This window comes from Bos taurus, chromosome 15, assembly GCF_002263795.3.
Source record: "Bos taurus isolate L1 Dominette 01449 registration number 42190680 breed Hereford chromosome 15, ARS-UCD2.0, whole genome shotgun sequence".
Lineage (NCBI taxonomy): Eukaryota > Metazoa > Chordata > Mammalia > Artiodactyla > Bovidae > Bos > Bos taurus.
Window position 1 is genome coordinate 39,909,421 of NC_037342.1, and position 22,078 is coordinate 39,931,498.

The following is a 22,078-nucleotide window of genomic DNA, read 5'->3' on the forward strand; positions in this document are numbered from 1 at the left end:
AGGAGATCAGCCCTGGGATTTCTTTGGAAGGAATGATGCTGAAGCTGAAACTCCAGGACTTTGGCTACCTCATCCGAAGAGTTGACTCATTGGAAAAGACTCTGATGCTGGGAGGGATTGGGGGCAAGAAGAGAAGGGGACGACAGAGGATGAGATAGCTGGATGGCATCACTGACTCGATGGACGTGAGTCTCAGTGAACTCCGGGAGTTGGTGTTAGACAGAGAGGCCTGGCGTGCTGTGATTCATGGGGTCGCAAAGAGTTGGACACAACTGAGCGACTGATCTGATCTGATCTTATCAGTTTCTACAAAGAAATTGGCTGGGGTTTTGATAGAGATTACAATGAATCCATAGATCAATTTGGTGATCACTGCCATCTTACTTATATTAAGTCTTCCGATCCATAAGCACAGAATGTCTTTTAAGTATGATGTTAACAGTGGATTTTTCATAAATGCCCTTTATCAGTGAGGAAGTTCTCTTCTATTTCTAGTTTGCTGAGTGTAAAGTCACAAAGAAGTGCTGGATTTTGTCAAATGCTTTTCCTGCATCTACTTAGATGATAATGTGAATTTTGTTCTTTATTGATGAGATGTATTATATTAACTCATTTCAAATTTTAAACTAACCTTGCATTCCTGGAATAGATACCACTTAGGCACAGTGTAGAATCCTTTCTATACATTGCAGGATTCAGTTTGCAAGTATTTTGTTGAGGACATCTGCATTGATATTCATAAAAGGTTTTGGTCGATAGTTTTCTTATAAAGTCTTTGGTTTTGCTATCAAGGTTAACATTACTCTCAAAGAATAAGTTGGGCATGCAAAATGTTTTCATGCATTATCTTACTTAACCTTCCCATCAAACTTGTAAGATGGGCACTTGAATTTGCCTCATTTATCAGATGAGGAAACAGACGTCCAAGAATTCTAACTTGCCCATTGTTACACTTTCACTGAAGTAGCAGAGCCAGAATCTAAACCCAGACAGACCTCACTCCTGACCCTATGCTCCTAATCACCACGAAGAACTTAACTCCTTTCAGCTAACTGACAAGCCCTCATACAAATCAGACACTAACTAGATTCAATTCAGTTCACTTCAGTTCAGTCGCTCAGTCATGCCCGACTCTTTGCGACCCCATGAATCACAGCACGCCAGCCCTCTCTGTCCATCACCAACTCCCAGAGTTCACTCAGACTCACGTCCATCGAGTCAGCGATGCCATCCAGCCATCTCATCCTCTGTCGTCCCCTTCTCCTGCCCCAATCCCTCCCAGCATCAGAGTCCTTTCCAATGAGTCAGCTCTCCCATGAGGTGGCCAAAGTCCTGGAGTTTCAGCTTCAGCATCATTCCTTCCAAAGAAATCCCAGGGCTGATCTCCTTCAGAATGGACTGGTTGGATCTCCTTGCAGTCCAAGGGACTCTCAAGAGTCTTCTCCAACACTACACTTCAAAAGCATCAATTCTTTGGCACTCAGCTTTCTTCACAGTCCAACTCTCACATCCATATATGACCACTGGAAAAACCATAGCCTTGACTAGACAAACCTTTGTTGAAAAAGTAATGTCTCTGCTTTTCAATATGCTATCTAGGTTGGTCATGACTTTCCTTCCAAGGAGTAAGCGTCTTTTAATTTCATGGCTGCAGTCACCATCTGCAGTGATTTTGGAGCCCAAGAAAATAAAGTCTGACACTTTTTCCACTGTTTCCCCATCTATTTCCCATGAAGTGATGGGGCCGGATGCCATGATCTTCGTTTTCTGAATGTTGAGCTTTCAGCCAACTTTTTCACTCTCCTCTTTCACTTTCATCAAGAGGCTTTGTAGTTCCTCTTCACTTTCTGCCATAAGGGTGGTGTCATCTGCATATCTGAGGTTATTGATATTTCTCCCAGCAATCTTGATTCCAGCTTGTGCTTCCTCCAGCCCAGAATTTCTCATGATGTACTCTGCATAGAACTTAAATAAGCAGGGTGACAATATACAGCCTTCACATACTCCTTTTCCTATTTGGAACCAGTCTGTTGTTCCATGTCCAGTTCTAAGTGTTGCTTCCTGACCTGCATACACGTTTCTTAAGAGGCAGGTCAGGTGGTCTGGTATTCCCATCTCTTTCAGAATGTTCCACGGTTTCTTGTGATCCACACAGTCAAAGGCTTTGGCATAGTCAATAAAGCAGAAATAGATGTTTTTCTGGAACTCTCTTGCTTTTTCCATGATCCAGCGGATGTTGGCAATTTGATCTCTGGTTCGTCTGCCTTTTCTAAAACAAGCTTGAACATCTGCAAGTTCACGGTTCACGTATTGCTGAAGCCTGGCTTGGAGAATTTTGAGCATTACTTTGCCAGTGTGTGAGATGAGTGCAATTGTGCGGTAGTTGGAGCATTCTTTCGCATTGCCTTTCTTTGGGATTGGAATGAAAACTGACCTTTTCCAGTCCTGTGGCCACTGCTGAGTTTTCCAAATGTGCTGGCATATTGAGTGCAGCACTTTCACAGCATCATCTTTCAGGATTTGAAATAGCTCAACTGGAATGCCATCACCTCCACTAGCTTTGTTCACAGTGATGCTTTCTAAGGCCCACTTGACTTCACATTCCAGGATGTCTAACTAGATGAGAGGCAAGTTAAATCTACACTAACCAGATTTTGTCACAAAGATCTTATAACCCACCCTAACTTAACATCTTCTGAACTCCAGAGATAGTTTACTCGGTTCATTGTTCCACTGAAGTGAGTCACTGGGAATTGACAATGTCACCTTAAGACCATCAGAGGTTGAAGTCATGCTCAGACACCTAAACCTAAACCCAGAGTCAACCTGAAAAGAGCAATGGACACACATATCTCTCAGTTAGAGACATCCTGGATAAGCTTACAAACATACCGTGTCAAGTATCTACTGGGGGAAAACTGTCAAAGGCTACCTTTCTAGGGATGAACTTTCCGACTTGTAAAAATCAAACTGGGATGAGAAACGGGTAGATTCTGTCACGAAAATAACCAAATCCAGCTCAGTATTCCTTTATAGCCCTGCATGTCCCAGATAAAACCATTGTGATATTGCCATAGATGTGAACTAAATAAACTGTTGTCATTTGTAACACCTCAGGCACAGGGTCAATATGCTTAGAACAGAAAAGTATAAACATGGGCGTGAGGTGTACACTAAGCTCTTCTTCACCAAGGGGTTCCTCAAGATAAGAAGCTCTAATGGAAAACATTATGGGCTATGTGCCTCAGCTTCTAATCTATGAAGTTATAATCCTTGCCCTCATTATTTCATTAGAATGCTGTAAGTGTGATGACAACAAGGATGTGGAAAAAACATCTCATAGAGAAAGAAGATTAAGTTATTATCGCCAGCAACTTTCACTAATTCAAACATATTCTGAAGGCCTAATGTGTGCCAGGCACTATGCTAGGGGCAGGAGATACAAATACACACATTAAAAGTGAGTCTGAAAAGTGCTTTGACGGGTGGTCAGATACTGTGGAGGGACTTCCCTGCTAGTCCAGTGGCTAAGACTCTGTGCTCCCAATGCAGGGGACCGGGTTTGATCCCTTGTTGGGGAACTATATCCCACATGCCACAACTAAGACCCAGCACAGCCAAATACATAGATAAATCTTAAAAAAAAATACTGTGGAAGCACAAAGGAGGGAGCACGTATCTCTGCCTGTGGAGACTAAAGAAGACTTTGGGGGCGAGAAGGGCATTTTTGCCAGGGTCTTGAAGGGCCAGTAGGAGTTTACCAGGCAGAAAACAAGAAAACTATCCTGGGTACCAGGAAAGCCCATTCTCCCTTTTGCACTGTTTCCCTGGAACCAAAACTCTTCCACATAACAAGGCAGCAACGTAGGACGTGGACATGGTCCAGGGACCCTCAGGTTCCTGTTCTGTCACAGCTCAGAGGCAGCAGAAGATGGTGCTTAAGAGCTCAGGTAATGGAGCCAAGCTGAATGGGGTTTATGTCAGGAGTTCTAAGCCATATGATCCTGGGCAATTTACTGAACCTTTCTAGGCCTTGATTTCCTCATCCTAATGTGGGAATAATAATGGTGGCTACTGATTTGTAGTGAGGCTTAAATGAGTTGATATTAAGTATTTAGAAAAGTTTCTGGCACATTGCAAGCACTGGATAGATTATTTATTAGTAGTAATCCCTGTCACAATGCCTGCCCTGGTCAGTCCAGACTTAAGATTTGTCCATCTCAAAAGGCCCCTATCCCAATGCATGTGGTCATCCCACCTGGCAATTCCCTTCACCTAACAACTGTTCATGACTGCTGTCTCGGGACACATGGGGACTGAGAGAATGCTTCCTAATACTCATAGCTTACGATCCAAGTAACCCAAATAGCATCTTCCATAGTCAGGATCGTATCGCCACTGCATTCGGTGTGTTGCTGTGAGACAGCAAACACAAAGGCACATTCGAGTACAGAGATTGCAGTGACAGTTGAATAAACATGCAATCCAATACCTCACATCTGGCATGTCATCAGCCCCAGCACCTTATTCACAATCAAATACGTGTAAGGCGGTGGCTACTTTATAGGTACAAATGTCTTTATCAGGACATTAACGTGCACCAAACATCTCTCAATAAAAAGCAGTCATAAACAACAATCTTTTTAAGCAGTCACAGAAGCTACCATGTTTGTAACAGAACCATTCATCTAAGAGACAGTTGCCAAAACCCATCTCAGCACAATAGAAAGCAAGTCATGGAGCATAGAGGCAGACCCAGGGAAGAGGGTAGGCACAGAGGGAGTAACTGGGACATTTGCAAATGGCTGGGGTGGGGGTGGGGGTGGGGGATGACTCAGCTTATTAACATATTTTCAATATTACCCTGATTCTGCAAAGCTTTGGGGAGTGATCAATTACATTTCCCCAATAGCACTTGCTTTGAAGGTAACTTAAAAAGTTGCTGTAGCCATTCCAAAAAGAACAATGTCTATAGAAATGGTCAGCTAATGACCAATTTCACTGCTGGGGGGCAGGGTGTCAAAAAAGCCACAACATTATATAAATTTTTTTTTTTAATAAATTAAATGTCCTGGGCAGGAAATTTCACTGTCACACCTTTCAGACTGCATTCTAAAAGGATAAAAAGGAGAGGGGTGTATTCTGATATAGCAAGAGGCTTTAAAGAAATAATATTCATATGGATTTTGAAGAACAATTTGATTCTACGATATACCTGGAATTGAAGCATTTGAGAGAAGGGAAGGTGGGCAGATGCAATAATCTGCAGTGAAGGCATAGCAGGTAAACATCAGGTAAATGAAATATACCTGTGATTAAATCAAATGATTATAATCAAAGGAGAATTTATAGCACTCTGTACAGTCTCCAGAGTGTTTTCATACTCTAAAAGCCACCCACCTCTGCCTAAAGGCAACACAAGTACAAGGTTACCTGCCAGGAATCTGTTACAAAGAATAACAGGACCATTAAAAAGACTACCGACATTCTTAAAAGACAGGCCCGCAGCCCTCCAAGAATAAAGCTTGTCCGCCCTACAGTACAAGTGAAACAATAAATACTAGCTCGGCAGAGACATGGGGCCTGTCTATTCTTCTGTAGTAGCTTGCTGTGAGCACGTGGACACTGGATGAATGGATCTGAACATGTTCCAGTCTTTCTTCCACCACCATAGCACCATAAAACATGAATGTCAGAGTAATGCCACTTTTAGTGTGGAGAGCTGACTGACAGATTCAACTGACCCAGCACCTGTTGAACTCCCGGACCAATGTCCTGAATCGTATAGTAAGAACACCCTGTCCTGCTTCCTGGCCACGGCACCCCACTCTCTGACCACCTGTCTCTGCAGATCGGTGCCTCGGCCACTCACCCATGGAAGGGAGAGCTTGCTGGCACCAGCTCCTCCCCCAGCACCCCTCTCCTGCCCACCAGGACCTTGCAGAGCCCCTCCCACAACAAAACCCCAGGTAAACATCACTCCAGTGTCGACCTGGATGATACGATTTGCTTCTCATTCTTGGTATTTGCCACATTTTTCTTTAATGAGTCTTTCTTGCTCAGAATCAGAGGAAAAAAATAAATGATATAGTTATTTTTCCTCTAATTCCAAAAGTAACATATGTTCACTATTAGGGGGGGAAAAAAAAACACTCCATTAATACAGAAATATGTAATAGAAACGGAGTTCCCCATGAATCCATCCCCTGAAGCAACTGTTATTTACATGTTGTGAATTCCTTCAAATTTTTTCTATGACCTTAACCACAATATATTTATATATTTTCATTTACTGTGTTGAGCATTCTCTAAGATAGGCTCTTTATTACAGAGATCAGCAGAACAATATCATAACAATGCTAATCTGGAAAATGACCACTTTAAACACTCATTATCAAAGAAATGGGATATATATAAATCACAACAGTAGTAAGAAATTAAGACCCAATCCCAAGTAAAATGCTCTAGAGGGGAGAGGAACTGAAGCTCTAGATGTGGAAGTCAGTGGGGACAGAACAAAGACAGGCGTTGGAACCCAGGGCCATGCAGCTAAGAACCGGCAGGTTCTCGAGCCGTCCAAGCCCCCATCGCCTTCCATGCTACTCCGGGACCTGCCCACTCCCACTGATCCCTTCCATCATCTGTGACTCTGACCCAGACAAGTGTATCCTGACCTCCCCTCTCCAACAGCAGAAACTCTGAAAGGGGGATACCATTCAATTGCTCCCTTAACCAAACAACCCTCTACATAGGCTAGGCAGGCTTACCTGAGTGGCTGCTCCAAAATATCTGTTCTTACCTTTCTAACATGCTGGGAACAGGCTTAACCCCTGTTATAGGATTTAGTTCAAAACATTTTCTCACACATAATTGCATTTTCTCGTGTATAATGGCATTTTCTCAACATCACTGAGAGATACGGAGAAATTTATTTTCTCACCCCATTCTACAGATGATAGCAACAAGGCACAGATACATTGCAAAGAGGTAAAGTTTCAGAGCAGCCAAAGACTTTGGGAAGAGAGAGGTGGAAAATGTTAGGGTTTTCTTGTAACCCCAGTATTCCTTCTGCCTGGCTGTTCTGCTGCCTGCTCTTCACTAGCCCCATGCCATTCACAACAATATTAAATTCTCTCCATTCACATCCATGGGGTCATGTCCTCTCCAGGAAATCCCCCTAACACCTGGTTACTTTGGTAGGCTTATTTACAAATTCACAGTGCACTACAGTAGACTTCAACATCAACGTGATTAACCAACCCAATGCTGATGAGTCTCCCTATGTCTTACTTCCTCGTCTCCAGTAGCCATCGCCCACATTCGTATCAGTTGACCATATTTGCAGCCACACCTCGAAACTCATCACTTGAAATCTCTCCACCTCTAATCTCAGATGCTTCCTCTCCCGTGCGTGACCACAGCCTCCTTTCCAGCCACCTCTCCTGTGTGTACAGAGCCTCTAAGAGTACACGTCATGACTCGTCAGCAGCTCCAGCTTCACCTTGTCCCTGTCCCCACCTAGACTGGTGCAAATGTGCACTCACTAGCACTTTAGTGTCTCTGGTCCCGAGCCTTGACAATGTCAAAATTTAGATACACCAATAATCCCCTAGCAGAAAAAATACGTATGTATCACATAATAATGCCAGTGGCTTTTCCCAAAGGAAATACTCTTGCATTACACAAAAATTAATTTAAAAAAAGGTCACAGATTGAGATGTAAAACATAAAACCAGAAACCTTTTAGAACAAAACACAGAAGAAAATCTTCAGTGCCCAGGGCTAGGCAATGAGTTCTTAGACTTGACATCAAAAGTACAAACCATGAAGCAACTAAGCTTGTGCACCATAAAAGGGAAAATTAATAAATTGGATCTCATCAAAATGTAACACTTGTACATGTGAAGAAGATGAGAAGATAGGCTACTGACAAGAACACAGCTGCAAACTACATATCAAAGGACTCATATCTAAAATAAAGAACTCCCCAAACTCAGCAATCAGAATATAAATAATCCAATTAAAAGGGGGACAAAAGACATGAACAGACATTTCTCCATATATTCTGTATATCTCTGTATATTCTCTGAAGAGAATATACAGATGGCAAATAAGTACATGAAAAGATGTTTCACATCATTAGTCACTGGGGAAATGCAACTTCAAATCACATGGGGTATCACCACACACCTATCAGAATAGTTAAAACAAACAATAGAGACAACACCAAATGCTGGTGAGGATGCAGAGAACCTAGACCGCAGGGGAGTGTAAAATGGCACAGCTGCTCTGAAGAACAGTTGAGTAGTTTTTTAAAAAGAGAAAGAAAGCTGAAGATACAACTACCGTTTGACCCAGCAATGAATGCATTTATCCCACGGAAATGAAAACTACATCTACCCAGAAAACTGTATATAGGGCTCCTCTGGTAGCTTAGTGGTAAATAATCCACCTGGTAACACAGGAGATACAGGTTCGATCCCTGATTTGGGAAGATCCCACATGTCCTGGAACAACTAAGCCCGTGCATCACAACTGTAGAGCCCATGCTCTAGAGCCTGGGAACCACAACTCCCGAGCCACGTGCTACAGCTGCTGAAGCCCGCGCGCCCTGGAGCCCCTGCTGCACAAGAGAAGCCTCCACAATGAGAAGCCCGTGTGCCGCAACTAGAGAGTAGCCCTCACTTACCGCAGCTAGAGAAAAGCCCGCGCCGTCAACAGAGACCTAGCACAGCCAAGTATACATGTATAAACTTTTTAGAAAATGTGTGTATAAATGGTCATAGCAGCTCTATTTGTAATAGCCGAAAGCTAGATTTAACTCGATACCCTTGAACAGGTGAATGGTTAAACACACTGGTGCATACAGGCTAGAGAACTGCTCAGCAATCAAAGGAACAAACTACTGATACACAACCAACCTGGATGAATCTCCGGGGAATTACGATGAATGGGGAAAAGCCAACCCTAAAAGGTTACATACAGTATGACTGCACTAGATAACATGCTTGAAACAACAACATTTTAGAAATAAAGAATAACTCATGGTTGCCAGGAGTCAGGGATAAGGTCGGGGGAAGCAGAACAGGGATGGGTATGGTGACAAAGGGCAACCCTGGGGATCCTTGCGGTGCTGGAACTGTTCTGCATCGTCGTGGTGTGGATACACATACCACACAGGTGGTAACACTGTACACAACTTAACATAACACACATACACAAATGAGTACCAGTAGAGTTGGGAAAATCTGAGTAAGATCAGTAGTTTATATTGACATTAATATCCCGGTTTTGATATTACCGTTTTGCAAAATGTAACCACTGGGGGGAAAGTGTACAAAGTGTACAAAGAATCTTTGTACTATTTCTTACAATTGCATGTGAATCTACAATTATCTCAATAAAAATTTCAATTAAAAGAAGAAAGGAATGTTCTCCGACTTCTCTCAGGCCCTTCCTCCACTGCTCACAATTCTTTTACTCACCCCTGTCCCCCCATATCCAGTTCCCCTACAGTATCTCTACTAAGCTTGCTCTACTTTTCAGAAGCTCATAACCCACCTCAGCCCACATGGCCTTACTTCTCATCTGAAGACAGGAATCACTATGCCTTCCCTGCACCTTCTACCTGAACCTTCTCCTGCCATTATGCATGAGAGTAAAAGAAGCCCTTCTCCTTTTAAGGTCTCTTCCTGGTTCTATTCCATCAAATAATTCCTCAATTACATACTTTTCCCGCCCTACTAACCAAGGGCTTCCTTTGTGGCTCAGCTGGTAAAGAATCCACCTGCAATGAGGGAGACCTGGGTTCAATCCCTGGGTTGGGAAGATCCCCTGGAAAAGGGAAAGGCTACCCACTCCAGTATTCTGGCCTGGAGAATTCCATGGACTGGAGAATGTCCATGGGGTCACAAAGAGCTGGACACGACGGAGTGACTTTCACTTTCACTACTAACCAAATGGCCAAGTCTCTCTCTCCTGTTCTAAAATAAGCCCTCCTTTAATTTTCTATGCCTTCCTTTAACTTTAAGATACCATCTCAAGGCTCTTCCTGTACATGCAAACCTGGGCCATGGTAATCTTTCTTCTCTATACAGAGGGAGCATTAACTGAATTATACAGTTCATTTCCTATCCGCAAACTTTCCAAGGACTGTTTCAAAGTCAGTTTCGTTCTCTGCTCATTAGTTTCTTTTACCAGCTCTAGAAATGTGGCCCTCTCCTCTTGGCCCCAGGTAATAGTTTAGCCCAGTGACTCTCAAACCTGCCTGATCACCCAAATTACCCAGAGAGCTTTTAAAAACATAAGATTCTCAGACCACACTCAGAGATTCTGATTCAATGAGTTTGAGTCAGTTATGTCTCTCTTTTTTAAGCTTTTCGAGTGCTTCTGCTGATGATGATCAGGCTTAGGAACCACTGATGGGTCTCCCTTTTTCTTAAAAAGGCAACCTCTTTACTCTCCCACAAATACAGACACCCCATTTAAAATCCTTGCTGGTCTAACCACAATACACGGGGGCCTAAGCATATCGCCCATTCTCATCTCTTCTCTGCTGATGAGGCCCCAAACTACCCCTGCAACTCCAGGCTGCCTGAGCTCCAAGCAGGAATTTCCAAACCCCACAGATCATCCTCATGTGGACGGCCCCCCAAGTACACGTCCAGAACATGACAAAATCCAACTCCCCATTTCTCCACTCTACAAGCTGCATCTCTTGTTTTCATTCCCCATCCATTTAATAGTCCCACCATTCTCCCCATCGCCCAAGCAGAAAGAACCCTGGAATCATCTTCAACCCCTCCTTCTCTTTCACAAATCGCATCCTGTCAGCCAGTCCTATAGGTTCTACCCATGAAGCTTCTCCACCAGGACTGCAGTTTAAGCTCATCCTCTGCAACAGTAATCTAACTTGTCTTCACGCCTTCAAAGCTGGTTTTGTCAAACACAGGATGAGTCACAACCATCTCTCCTGAAAACACGCAGTGGCTTCCTCTGTCCCCCGGATGAGCACCAGACACGACGGCGTGGCACTCCAGGCCTCCACGACACACTGCCAGCCCACATTTCCAGGCTCAACTACCATCCCCCTCCAGGGCACATCCTCATTTCCAAGAGCACCAGAGTGGGTCCCTTCAGGACTCTGTGCCTTTATCATGCTGCTCCCTTATGCCTGAATTCCCTGAATGCCCTTCCCCTCTCTCTCTCTCCCCACAGTAGTAAATATAAACCTAGGCTTCAGAAATCCCCTAATGTTCTATTGCAACAACTCTGTAACTGTGCACAAGCCTGAATATTTTTTGAAGATGAGATCCACAACTTTCTGTAGATTCTCAGAAAAGGGTGGAGGGCGGGGGGCGGTGGCGGGGGGGGCGGTCTGCCATCCAAAAGAAGTTTAAAAACAAAAAACATTTAAAAAATTTAAAAAAGCAAAAAACACTAAGTGGCCTTTTCCCACTGAAAGTTGGCTCACCTAAATCTGCCTCTCAGACTCTGATTCTTCCACTCTCTTGTATTTTCAAATATAGATATGTGCCTTCCCCATATAAATAATCACACTTTCTGCTGCCCTACCACTGAACTGTCGATATCTCTAGTACACAGTGTACTTCCTTCCATATCAGTACTGTGGTTCGCTGTCTTAACTGGCTTCTTGTTTTAAGCTGACATTCAAATGTCAACTCCACCACTTATCCACTGTGGCCTTGAGCACGTAACTTGATTTTGGTGGGCCTCAGCTTTCCTGGATGTAAAAAGGGTTCTCTGGTGGTTCAGGCAGTAAAGAATCTGCCCGCAATGAACAAGATCTGGGTTCAATCCCTGGGTTGGGAAGTTTCCCTGGAGGAGGGCGTGGCAACCCATTACAGTATTCTTGCCTGGAGAATGCCCATGAACAGAGGAACCTGGCAGCTACAGTCCATGGGGTCTCAAAGTCAGACACGACTGAGCAGCTAAGCACACAAGCACAGCGTAACCTACATCATCAGTTTGTTCTGAGGAATAAACAAGACAACACATTCTAAAGCAACGAGAAAGTGCCTGGTACACGGTAAGTGGTCACACAGGTCAGTTCTCTTAATTATCCTACATCTGTAGGCCCCATTCACAGTCAAAGCACAGTACGGGTCCACAGCACTCATTAACTGATTTACAAATCCATGTCTTCTGAATGCCAGGGCTCACCCGCTGCCACAGAAAGTTGTTGAAAAGCTTAACTTTCCAACTTGGTAATAATTTAAGATTCTCTGTCTCTTACTTTTTTTTCCTCCCTCATGACCAATTCTCAAGCCATCCTAAGTAGCTATTTTTTATCTGAATTGCACAAGAGCTCACACCTTGTGCACAAACCTTTGTAGGCTGGACCCCCGCTATGTGAAACTTTCCCAACACAAACACTGATGACGTTGGCTCTGCTATTCTCAGAGGAACGAAACTATTTCAAAATCCCCCATTACTCATCTGTTCTGAGGATCCCAGAATTAACCCTTGCTTTACCATGGTGCCAATGTGAGTAGAAATCCTTCCTACCACTTGAACTAACATCCGGCAGCACACAGAGCAAAAACCAAAGTTTCTTCCTTCTCAGGCTAGGAAGACCATGAGATATACAAACATCTTTCTCTCTCTTTTTTTCTGTTTTCTCCCTTCCTTTCCAGCCAGCTCCTCTTGCAGCTCAGAGGCTTACTTACTCATCTTTCTTTGTCTTAAGCAATAACCCCCACATGCATACACTCAACAAACATCACTGACATCTTCTCTGTCCAGCAAGACAGCCCCTGCCTTGTGGGGCTTCTAGCCTGTTCTAAGGGCACAATGCTTTGTGCTTTACATTTTTTGCCAATTTACTGGAAATAATATCCCACATCACAAGTCAGACACAAAGATGAAATCACAGATGCCACATGATGTTCAGATGAAGAACTGGGACGAACAAGTTCAGCTCAGGCCACAAGGCTCACTCTCCCAAAGCCTGGCGATCCTCTAGGGCCTGGAGTCTGCAGCCACTTCTGCATCAGGGCTTCTGGGGCCTCCACAGATGTGGACCACCTTCCGGTCCTCACAGAAACTATGGGAAAGTTCACTGTCTAACACAGCGATGCCCCTACATTCCCTTGACCAGTTCTGATCGGGAGGAGCCGGGGGTCCTCAGATGTCAGCCTCTTTGCCTGCACTGATTAACTGGTAATATTTGTGCCTGCCTGTGTGCACGCCTTCTCAGATCCCCTTGTCAGCTCTGCCCCACCTCATTGAACCTGCCCCTCTTCCCTTCTATCTTGTACTTCTATGAAGTAAGCAAAGAGGCAAGTCCAACTCTTATGCTCTCCTGGCTGGGAAGGCTCAGGTCAGCAACAGGGGAAGACCTATTAGAGAGGCCTAATCCAGAGATGCCTTCCTCTTCATCTTCTCTATGCCTCACAACTGAGCTCTTTAGGGCTGATCAGTAGGCCTGGCATCCCAGCAAGAAAGGGGCACCCCTGGAGCTATCTGGAGCAAGAACCCTAAAGATAACTGCTCACAAAAGGAGAAAGTCATTGTTCAGCAACTGCTCTGCCCAAGCTGCCTATGGGATCCCAGGGCACCAGAATCTTCCAGACATCTTTCTGGCTGCCACCAAGGCCAGCCTTGTGATCTAGGATCCTCCCTACTACGATATTTGAGAAGCTTTCTTCCTGCCAGCATTGGGCCAGGTGCCCTGGACACTGGTGGCCAAGAACAGGCTTCAAAAGGCTAAGTGGAAGGTGACCATCTTCAAAGGCCCTCAGACTTCCCAGAAAGCTCTGGCACGCAGTCCTGACCTCAGGTCAGTGTTTCCTGCAAATAAACTTAGGATGGCTCCATAAGGGCAGGGATCATGTCTGTCTGGCTTACTGCTCTATCCCTGAAAATGCCTAGTATGGGGGCTGGAATACAGGCAGCACTTAATACTGACTTGTTGGATTTATTTACAATGACCTCCAGCAAGGAAGGAAAGAGCCCATGTTTGGGAGTCAGATAGAGTCAGTTTTGAAAGAATCCAGCTATACCATTTATATTGGTCATGCACAAGCCACTTATCCCTTTTAGCTCCCTCATCTGCAAAGTGAGACTCACAAAATTGACCTCAAAATGTTGTGAGCATGAGATGGAAGTTGCAACTTACCCAGAGCCTAATGTCTAGAAGGGGTAGAGCCAGGCTTCATAACAATTCCAAAGGCCAAGATTTAAGGTGCTACACTTGCATGTCTCTGAGGCAAGCAGCCAGTGAATGTTTAGCTCTGGTCCCTAACTTGATTATGGGAGATACTTGACCACTCTGCCTGACTACAGTTTTCAGGTACAACAGAAAGCACATCTAGACAAATCCTCTGCTTCACTGTTTTGTTTCTGTCTTGTGTTAAAAACTGTGGGCTGCTCCTATGAAATTCAGTTTCAGACAGCTTTGCTGATCAAGAAAGTCTCTGCCATCTTGTCCCCCTGCTATCTCCTCCACAACTATCTACGAGGATACACAGAGGAACATCTATGTAAAAATAAGAAAAAGAAAACACGGAGAAGAGAGGGAATGAGCTTGCAAGCTCTTGGGAACAGTCAAAGAAGTCTCACCCTCCTTCTAATAATCCCTAAGAACAACTGCCGACCCACAGGGTGCTGCAGGCAGAAATAATCTGTCCACATGGAGACGAACCACACAAAGGCTTGGCCTCTCCGCAGAGCCAGGTAGCATAGGGAAAATTAAGCCATCTTTTCTAATGGCCCAAACCTCATCATAAAGAGAGCTTTCCAATTTTTCCCCTCTCTAAGACTGCATTTGCCCTATTGCCAACCACAGAGGAGATTTCATTACCAAATAAATCAGTGCTGCACTTGACCTTGCCTCTCCAAAGGCTCAGAATTAGTGACATCACAATACTCAACAGATGCTCAGAAAATATCGGAATAACCCCCTCAAGTCAAAAACACTTGGTATTTCACTAAAAGGCATTAAATTATTTTGATCTCACTCCATGGAATCCTAAATGCTTTCAATGTTTTCATTTTCAAAATGCTTAAGAGAAAAAGCATGCTCTTAGGACCTTCAGAAACCCAGGCTCCCAGTCTGGTTTGTGTCCTAATTCACATATGGTAAGATGGGGAACAGGCCTGAAGCCAAGGAACAGCAGCTCGGCCCCCACATCGCTCACATGACTCTATCCCCAAGTGGCTGGAGCGTCACTGTGGAGGCTCTCAAACCAATTTTCTCTCATCCTCAGTTACAGGTGGGTTACAGGCAGCTGCTCCCAGGCACCCAAGGCAGTTTCTCTTAAGGGGTCCAGTCGCTACCTCCCATAAACATGATAACCACGTTTCCCTTCCAAAGCATCAGGATAAGCCAAGCTCCTCCACACTGGTCAGCTGCCTGGACAAGGAGGCCACTGCAGGGCTACCACAGCAAATGTGTCTCTTGCACCCCTAATCAGGACACACAATCTTGCAGTTATAATCGTTAATGCTGCTCGCTCAAAATGATTGCCCAATTTTAAATAATGGTTGATCACCAACACTGTCAGAAAATGTAACGTGGCTTTCAGGGAAAGAAGAACACACACATCAAGAACACGCACTCTCAGGAAGCACTCGGAATCTGATTACTCTCAGTATTAACAACATGCTCCACGACCAGCGCCATGTTTGTCAACAGATTGATCACTCTTACTGAGGGACAAGTCACAAATCCAGAATCATAAAACATCCAAGCCCCAAGGATCACAGATATCATCTACTTTACCCTCTTTCTGTACAAGGGAGAAAACTCACAGACCAAGGGCAGGATCATTCAAGTTCACTATGGGTAGATGACTCAAATCCAGAGCTTCTCACAGTTCTCTTGCCTAGCCTACTGTTTTTGACCCCAAACTAACATCAAGTGTCCTTTTGCAAATTATTTTCATAGAAAAATGATTTTTATGATGGAGTTACAGGCAAATTGGTTCAATCTACCATGGCTGCTGCCTAAAAAGTAAAAGCAATGGAGGAAAAAAAACTGGAGTTGAAAAAAATAACATTTGCTTTGAACTGTGTTCCTATTCCTAGTCCAGAAACCTGGTTCCTAAAGGGATAGTGCCATTCCCAGTATTCCCAGTGAGAAATGAAAGGCAGGAGTACTTCTTCCCAACTGGCATGTCCAACACTAGGCCAGTTTTTTTAGATTAAAATAATTTCTGGGTAAACAAATGGGTGTTGTACAAGGTACAGTGGCCCGAAGTCACCTTCACTACTCCTAATAAAATCTGCTTCAAAGAAGGCTCACAGATTAAAGTGCTCTTCTCTGCCTTTAAAATGGGGAAGTTGCATTTTTAGGTATGAAAACGAGACCTTGAAAGCAAACAGCCAGACTGAGAAAGGGTAGCCCAGGAAAGATACAAGCACACAGAAAACCAGAGGCCCTGAAACTTTCTACCCACAGCAGCTGAGATGTTTCACCCTGAGTCCATTTCACCAAACATGAAGAAGCTTCTTTGGCTACAAAGGATCACATGAGAACATAAAACAAATTCGGAAGGTTTGGGTTCTCTCTCTCTCCTGTGTGTGTGTGTGTGTGTGTGACACAGACTGGCCAAGGAAGAGACACTCTAATGCTGCAGAAAGCAAAATTTTCCTTGTTTCCATTACATCATCCACATTGGAGAGGGGGAGGGCAGGGTGGGGGCACAGCTGGTGGCAGCTGCACCACCATCTGCTTTCTCCTTAGCAGTGTGTGCTAGCCTGGTCTGTAGCCTCCTACGGCTCCTGATAGAGGAGCTGCAGTATTAAAGGTACAACACCCTATTATGGAAAAGCTTTCAAATTGTTTAGAAATAAATCACTCCTGTGATAAGTTAACAACCTCCAGTAGGCTGCTGAGCCAGTTCTCTTTGAGTTTAGGTTATTCGTTTGCATCTCTTTAGACTCAGCCACAGTGCAAACTCTGTCAACTCAACGTGCCCAATTAGACAAGCAGAATGTATACGTAACCACCTGCCATCTGCTTCCCAAAAGGTAAACAGCCTAAAAGTACAAGCTGAAGGTGCAGGGAAGGTCCAAACCCAGCCTGTACACCCCACACTAGTGGATAGGTGCCTGCTGCCACCTTCAGCATCCCCAGCCATCTGGTCAACCGATTTCATCCTCTTGGGCACGCTTGGGAGTTTCTAATGCACTGTGAGGGGTCCCCATGTAGAAAGGGAGACTGGAGAGAGTAGCCTGGGGGTCAGTGCCTTTTCTGGCCATTCAACTGAAGATTGGTAACAAGGCAGTAAACTGGTAGTTCAAAGGTCTGATCAAGTCCCTGAGCAGTTTTATCTGGCCTATGTAGTTAAAAAGAAAAAAAAAATGCTGGGTTTTAAAAATGTAAACATCTAGCCTGCTAGATCTGGCAGCATGTGGCTCCACTGCTATGCAGCTCCAGTCAGTTATCTGGAGCTAAGTGGCAGCACTTCCTTTAGATGGGGCATGCATTCGGAAGAATTAGTCTCCGTGTCTGGTGTCTGCATGTGCCACTGCAACTACCTAAGTTCCTAAGGAGTCCTTGAGAGCTTTTGATATAAAAAAGGAAGCCCCAGGGAATGATTTCCCAATGGTCCTTTACTGACTCTCCTCTTCAGTTGAGATTCAGTCCCTTGAATGGCCAACTAGAATTCTACAAAGATCATTCAACCCCATACAAGGAATGTGTCTCACCTAGTAGAAGGCTAGATATGATAATCTCTTAATCACAAAAGTGGGCTGCAGCATTTCCCAGGAGCATTTGAATCACTTACCATACATCTTGCCTTCGTCTGATAAGATGATTTTCCTCCTCCCGCATGGTGGATAGATAGCCAAGGCTTCCTGAAAGCTCTGCTCAATGTCGGGGCTCCAGACCCCTTCTGCATCATTGTCAATAGGCTTATCTGCAGAGTCACTCATCCTTTCCATGTTTTCGGCAGGGCTCTCACTGCCGCTCCAGCTGCTGGGCTCAATTTTGGCGGTTGGATTTTCCAAGCCGAAGCCTGGAGCCTTTTCAAGAAAATAAACCTAAGAGAGAAACCAAAAGATAGTATGATAAGGACACGGTAGCCATCAATACACTGCTCCTGCTGGTTCTACTGCACTCTCTCCATTCGCCAGCTTTGCTTGGCGAATAACTACTAACAGAGAAGATGGAATTCTGAGATTTAAGTGGCTTTTGTTCTTTATGTATCATGTTAGGCACTCATACAGAAATGCAACAGCAGGCAGAAGCTGGATAATCTTCACAGATGACAGGAAATTTTCATCTGAGAATAGTACTCTCTGAATTGCAAGTTCACAATGAATCATGCAAAACCATTTGCTAAGTACCTACTATCTACTAGAAGCACTTTGCTCGATAATAATCAAATCTTCAGAACAAGTTGTTTAAAAGAAAATAGTGTAAAACAAAAGATGTCTGCCTCACTGTGGCAATTGGTATGATAACTCTGAAATGTCACACCATCCCAGAATTTGTCACTGGGATCACCAAGATGCAAGATGGCAGCAGAATGGTGGGCAGAAGGAGGGAGATTAACACGAATACTCATTCTACAGATAGCAATGCCAGCAGACCTGGACCTGCTATCCTACAGCATTTATCCACAGGGTTTTCTTTTACCCTGTACAGTCAGGTCACTTTACCACCTTCGACTTCTGAAACCTTCTGAAGCAGGAACCAAGTTGTCCCCGGTTCTTGCCCTCCCTTAAACGACTACCACAAGAGGCCAGTACATTTGCAAAAACATTTTATACCCACATGGACTACTTCATCTGGGAGCCTCCTTGGAATTCCTGATCACATGAAAACTGTGGGGGAGACTTCCATTTATGTGTCTGCACCACTGATGATTACAGAACCAAAAGAAATCTTTCACAAAGATTTATTCCCCTTAAATTATGCATGTAACCTATGGCCATAAAGGGATAAGCTTTCCAAACAAATGTCAAACTGGCACCAATACCAATGTGAAAATGATCTAATTCAGTACCCCCTGCTGTCTGCACACTAAAATATCAATATTCCTTTGTTGAAAAGGCATCAGATCATGCATTCAAAACAAATAAGAGGGATAAGAATTGCTCTGGGGGATTGATGGGAAGAAGGGAGGTGCAGGGCTTGAGGAGGGTGAGAGAGCTCAGCGGATGCAACCACCACTCCATCCGCTTCTGCCACCTCAAGTTCATGCAACGTTACAACAGAGGCAGCCAGAAGGGAAGCAGATGCGAGCGGCCCCACTAGGTACCAGGCTCTGCTCTGTATCCCAGGTCAGTCACCTCTGAGAGCAAGCACCCTGCCTCCTCTCCTTCGCTCTCCCAGCTGAATCCCTTTCCCCTGCCATCCCCCACTGTGGATATCAACAGATCCCAGGTGCAGACACTCCGAGGCACAGGAACATTAAACCATAAATGGTGTGACCAGTGTGTGCGTTTGGCTCCGTACCCTGACTGCTTTTTAGATTTGGCAGCACCTGGATGAAAGAAACCCTCAGGTTGTCTGCCTTTAAACGCTGCCACTGATCCGTCTTTCAAAGAACTTGTCAGCAAAATATTTACTACTTCTTACCAACACATGTGCATTGACACAGGACTTTAAAAACTGCCAAATGTTAAAGGTATAAATTATGCCACAAGAAAGGGTTCTGTGATTGACCCCTAGACGAACTCTACAAGGCCTGCTGTGTGGGCCTTTTGAATTCTCAAATTATTACACTTTTTTCCTGGTTTGGGTCTAAGAATCTTACAAAATTCCAATGGAGAACTCGATGATAGTCTGTTCTAGCTCCAAAGAAGTATTATTAGAGAAATTATAAGAATATGTGTGAACTCTTTGAGCAGTGGATAGTTGCCAGCATTTTCCTTCTCCACCTTAGCCCCTAATTCAACAAAACAAACAAAACCAGACATTTACAAAAGCACAGGCCAGTTCTTCAGCTCCAGGCAGCTTGAAGAAGTATGAATTCTCTCCAGGGAGCCATATTTTAAGATTAAACTGTGGACATGTCCGGCACTCTACTATAGTAGAAGGGTGGAATCCAGGGGACCAGGGGAACGTTATTTGACTTTAAAAAGATCATTACTATATAACTGAAATCCTCAGAGGCTCCAGACCAAAACACAGTACTCCTAATCCAACAGTTGAAGTCCCCTCTGACACATCTCATCAACTGGTTGTTGGATTTACGCTTGAACACAGTTGACGACAAGGAACCTACTGCCTTCCCAATACCAGCTCCTTTGAACTAACATATTGAAATTCTTCCATCTACTAGGACAAAATCCATCTCCTGGTTAAGTTTTACCCATTAATCCTTGAGGTCTATCCATGCAGTGGGAAGCAAATCTACCCTGAGACATCCACTTGGGTATGACAAGAGCAGCCCTCAGTCTGCTGACTGGGTTCCAGACTAGATACAATTTACATTACCCCTCTTGCCCAGCCCAGTGTGTACACAATCTTCAGTAAATGACACTCGGAGAAAGACTATGATCCATAAAACTAAGCCCCAATCCTCCATGTGCTGTTTCTAAATTCTGACTCTTGATCAATTGGTTTAGGAGCTAACACCAGGAATTTATATTTATTCTACTAAATTCCATTATTTTTAGCCTTAGTCAGTGACTCAAAACTGGAAAGATCTTTCTGAATCATAATCGCCAAGCTTAATGTCCTCAAACACCAAACAACTTCTGAAGGTGTTACATACAGGCAGGGTGTTGGACCTGTTTTGTGGAAGTCCTAAAGAAGGTTATAGCTCACTTGACATAAGGAAAAATGTCCTGTTAGTTCAACAAGTGGTAGACAGCCTTATAAGAAAGATAGCAGAGTTGCAGATACCCCTAAAGCTAAGGGTCGCAGCTCCTTTGTTGTGTGGGGAGTGCAATATTAACTAGCATCAATTAATCCATCCACTCAGGAAGCACAGGGGCTATTCTAAATGCTCCCGTGTTTTTATTCACTTACTTCAGGGAAGAATTCTACGTCCAGGCTCTCTCATTTGGTCAACTAGAGCTCAGCAGGATGGAATTACCAACTCTGGACAAGGGCCAAGACACAGCCCCAGAAGCTACCAGATACATAATCCACAGACTTTTACAGACCCCTGGTTTTACAACCCAACTGTAAGATGAGGCCCTGTATGGGCAGAGAGTTTCCGATCACCAGACTGGCCAAGAAACGCTCCCTGTACTAGCTACCAAATTCCATCCCTCAGTTCCCTTCTAGCCCAGGCTCAAAATCCACCTCATCCTAGAAACCATCCTTGTATCCAGTGGCTCTGAGAGAATCAGCCTCACATTAAGAGTACCCCAAAAATGTGTGGAATTAGTTAACTACCACCCAATCTACCTGGCTTCTGAACGTACAGTAACAAGTACCTGCTTATTATCAACAATAAGATCTAATCAGGTGAATGACAAATAGAATACCTGTGTCTGCAGAGCTGATGTCCTCTGCTCCTCATACATCCATTTAGCAAGGGAGTCAACTCTCATTCACTTCAGTAAATGAAGAAGAACACAGTATTGCGGGGTGGGATGGGTGGGTACGTTATTAAGATTCAAACAGATCTGGGTACCAAACCTAGCTCACCTATTGGCCATGTAGCCCAGACTAAACAGGTTAATCTCTAGAAGCTCAGGTTTTAATTTATAAAATGAAAATAACAAATGCAATCCCAATGCAGAAAATCATTGAGATCATGAGACCCTACTCCATGGAGCCACCATATTTGGTGAGATAACGAGTGAAGGTGCTCTACCGTCTGAACAACCATGAACAGAAGATGTTTTCAAGTCTATCATCTCTAGACAGTGGTATGGACCTTGTGATCCTCGAACACCAACTGATAATGGGATGGTAAATAAATGAAAGGTCTCGTTGGGAAATAAATTTGAAAGATCCTCTTCTTAAGGTCTTCAGTTGCCTGAACAGAAAATTTAAATAGGTAACAAACACCTGTACTTCTAACACACACACTTCAATAGTTTTCATATTTATTTCTGGGAGGTTTGGTTTAGGGGGATAATCTTAAACCTTAATGAATGTCTAAAAAGAGACAGAGAAGGGAACTCTTCTTTACTGAAAATA

The 22,078-nt window shown here is 44.0% G+C and overlaps 1 protein-coding gene across 12 annotated transcripts in view; it reads right to left on the minus strand.

Annotated features, from left to right (window-relative positions):
- The window catches only part of TEAD1 (TEA domain transcription factor 1), a 274,482-nt gene that overhangs the window by 168,556 nt on the left and 83,848 nt on the right, over nt 1-22,078 (minus strand). For all 12 annotated transcript variants that reach the window (XM_059875101.1, XM_024975801.2, XM_024975798.2 and 9 more), the window contains one exon: nt 17,757-18,012. In XM_059875101.1, coding sequence (XP_059731084.1) covers nt 17,757-18,012 — 256 coding nt within the window. The remainder of the gene's footprint in view (nt 1-17,756; nt 18,013-22,078) is intronic.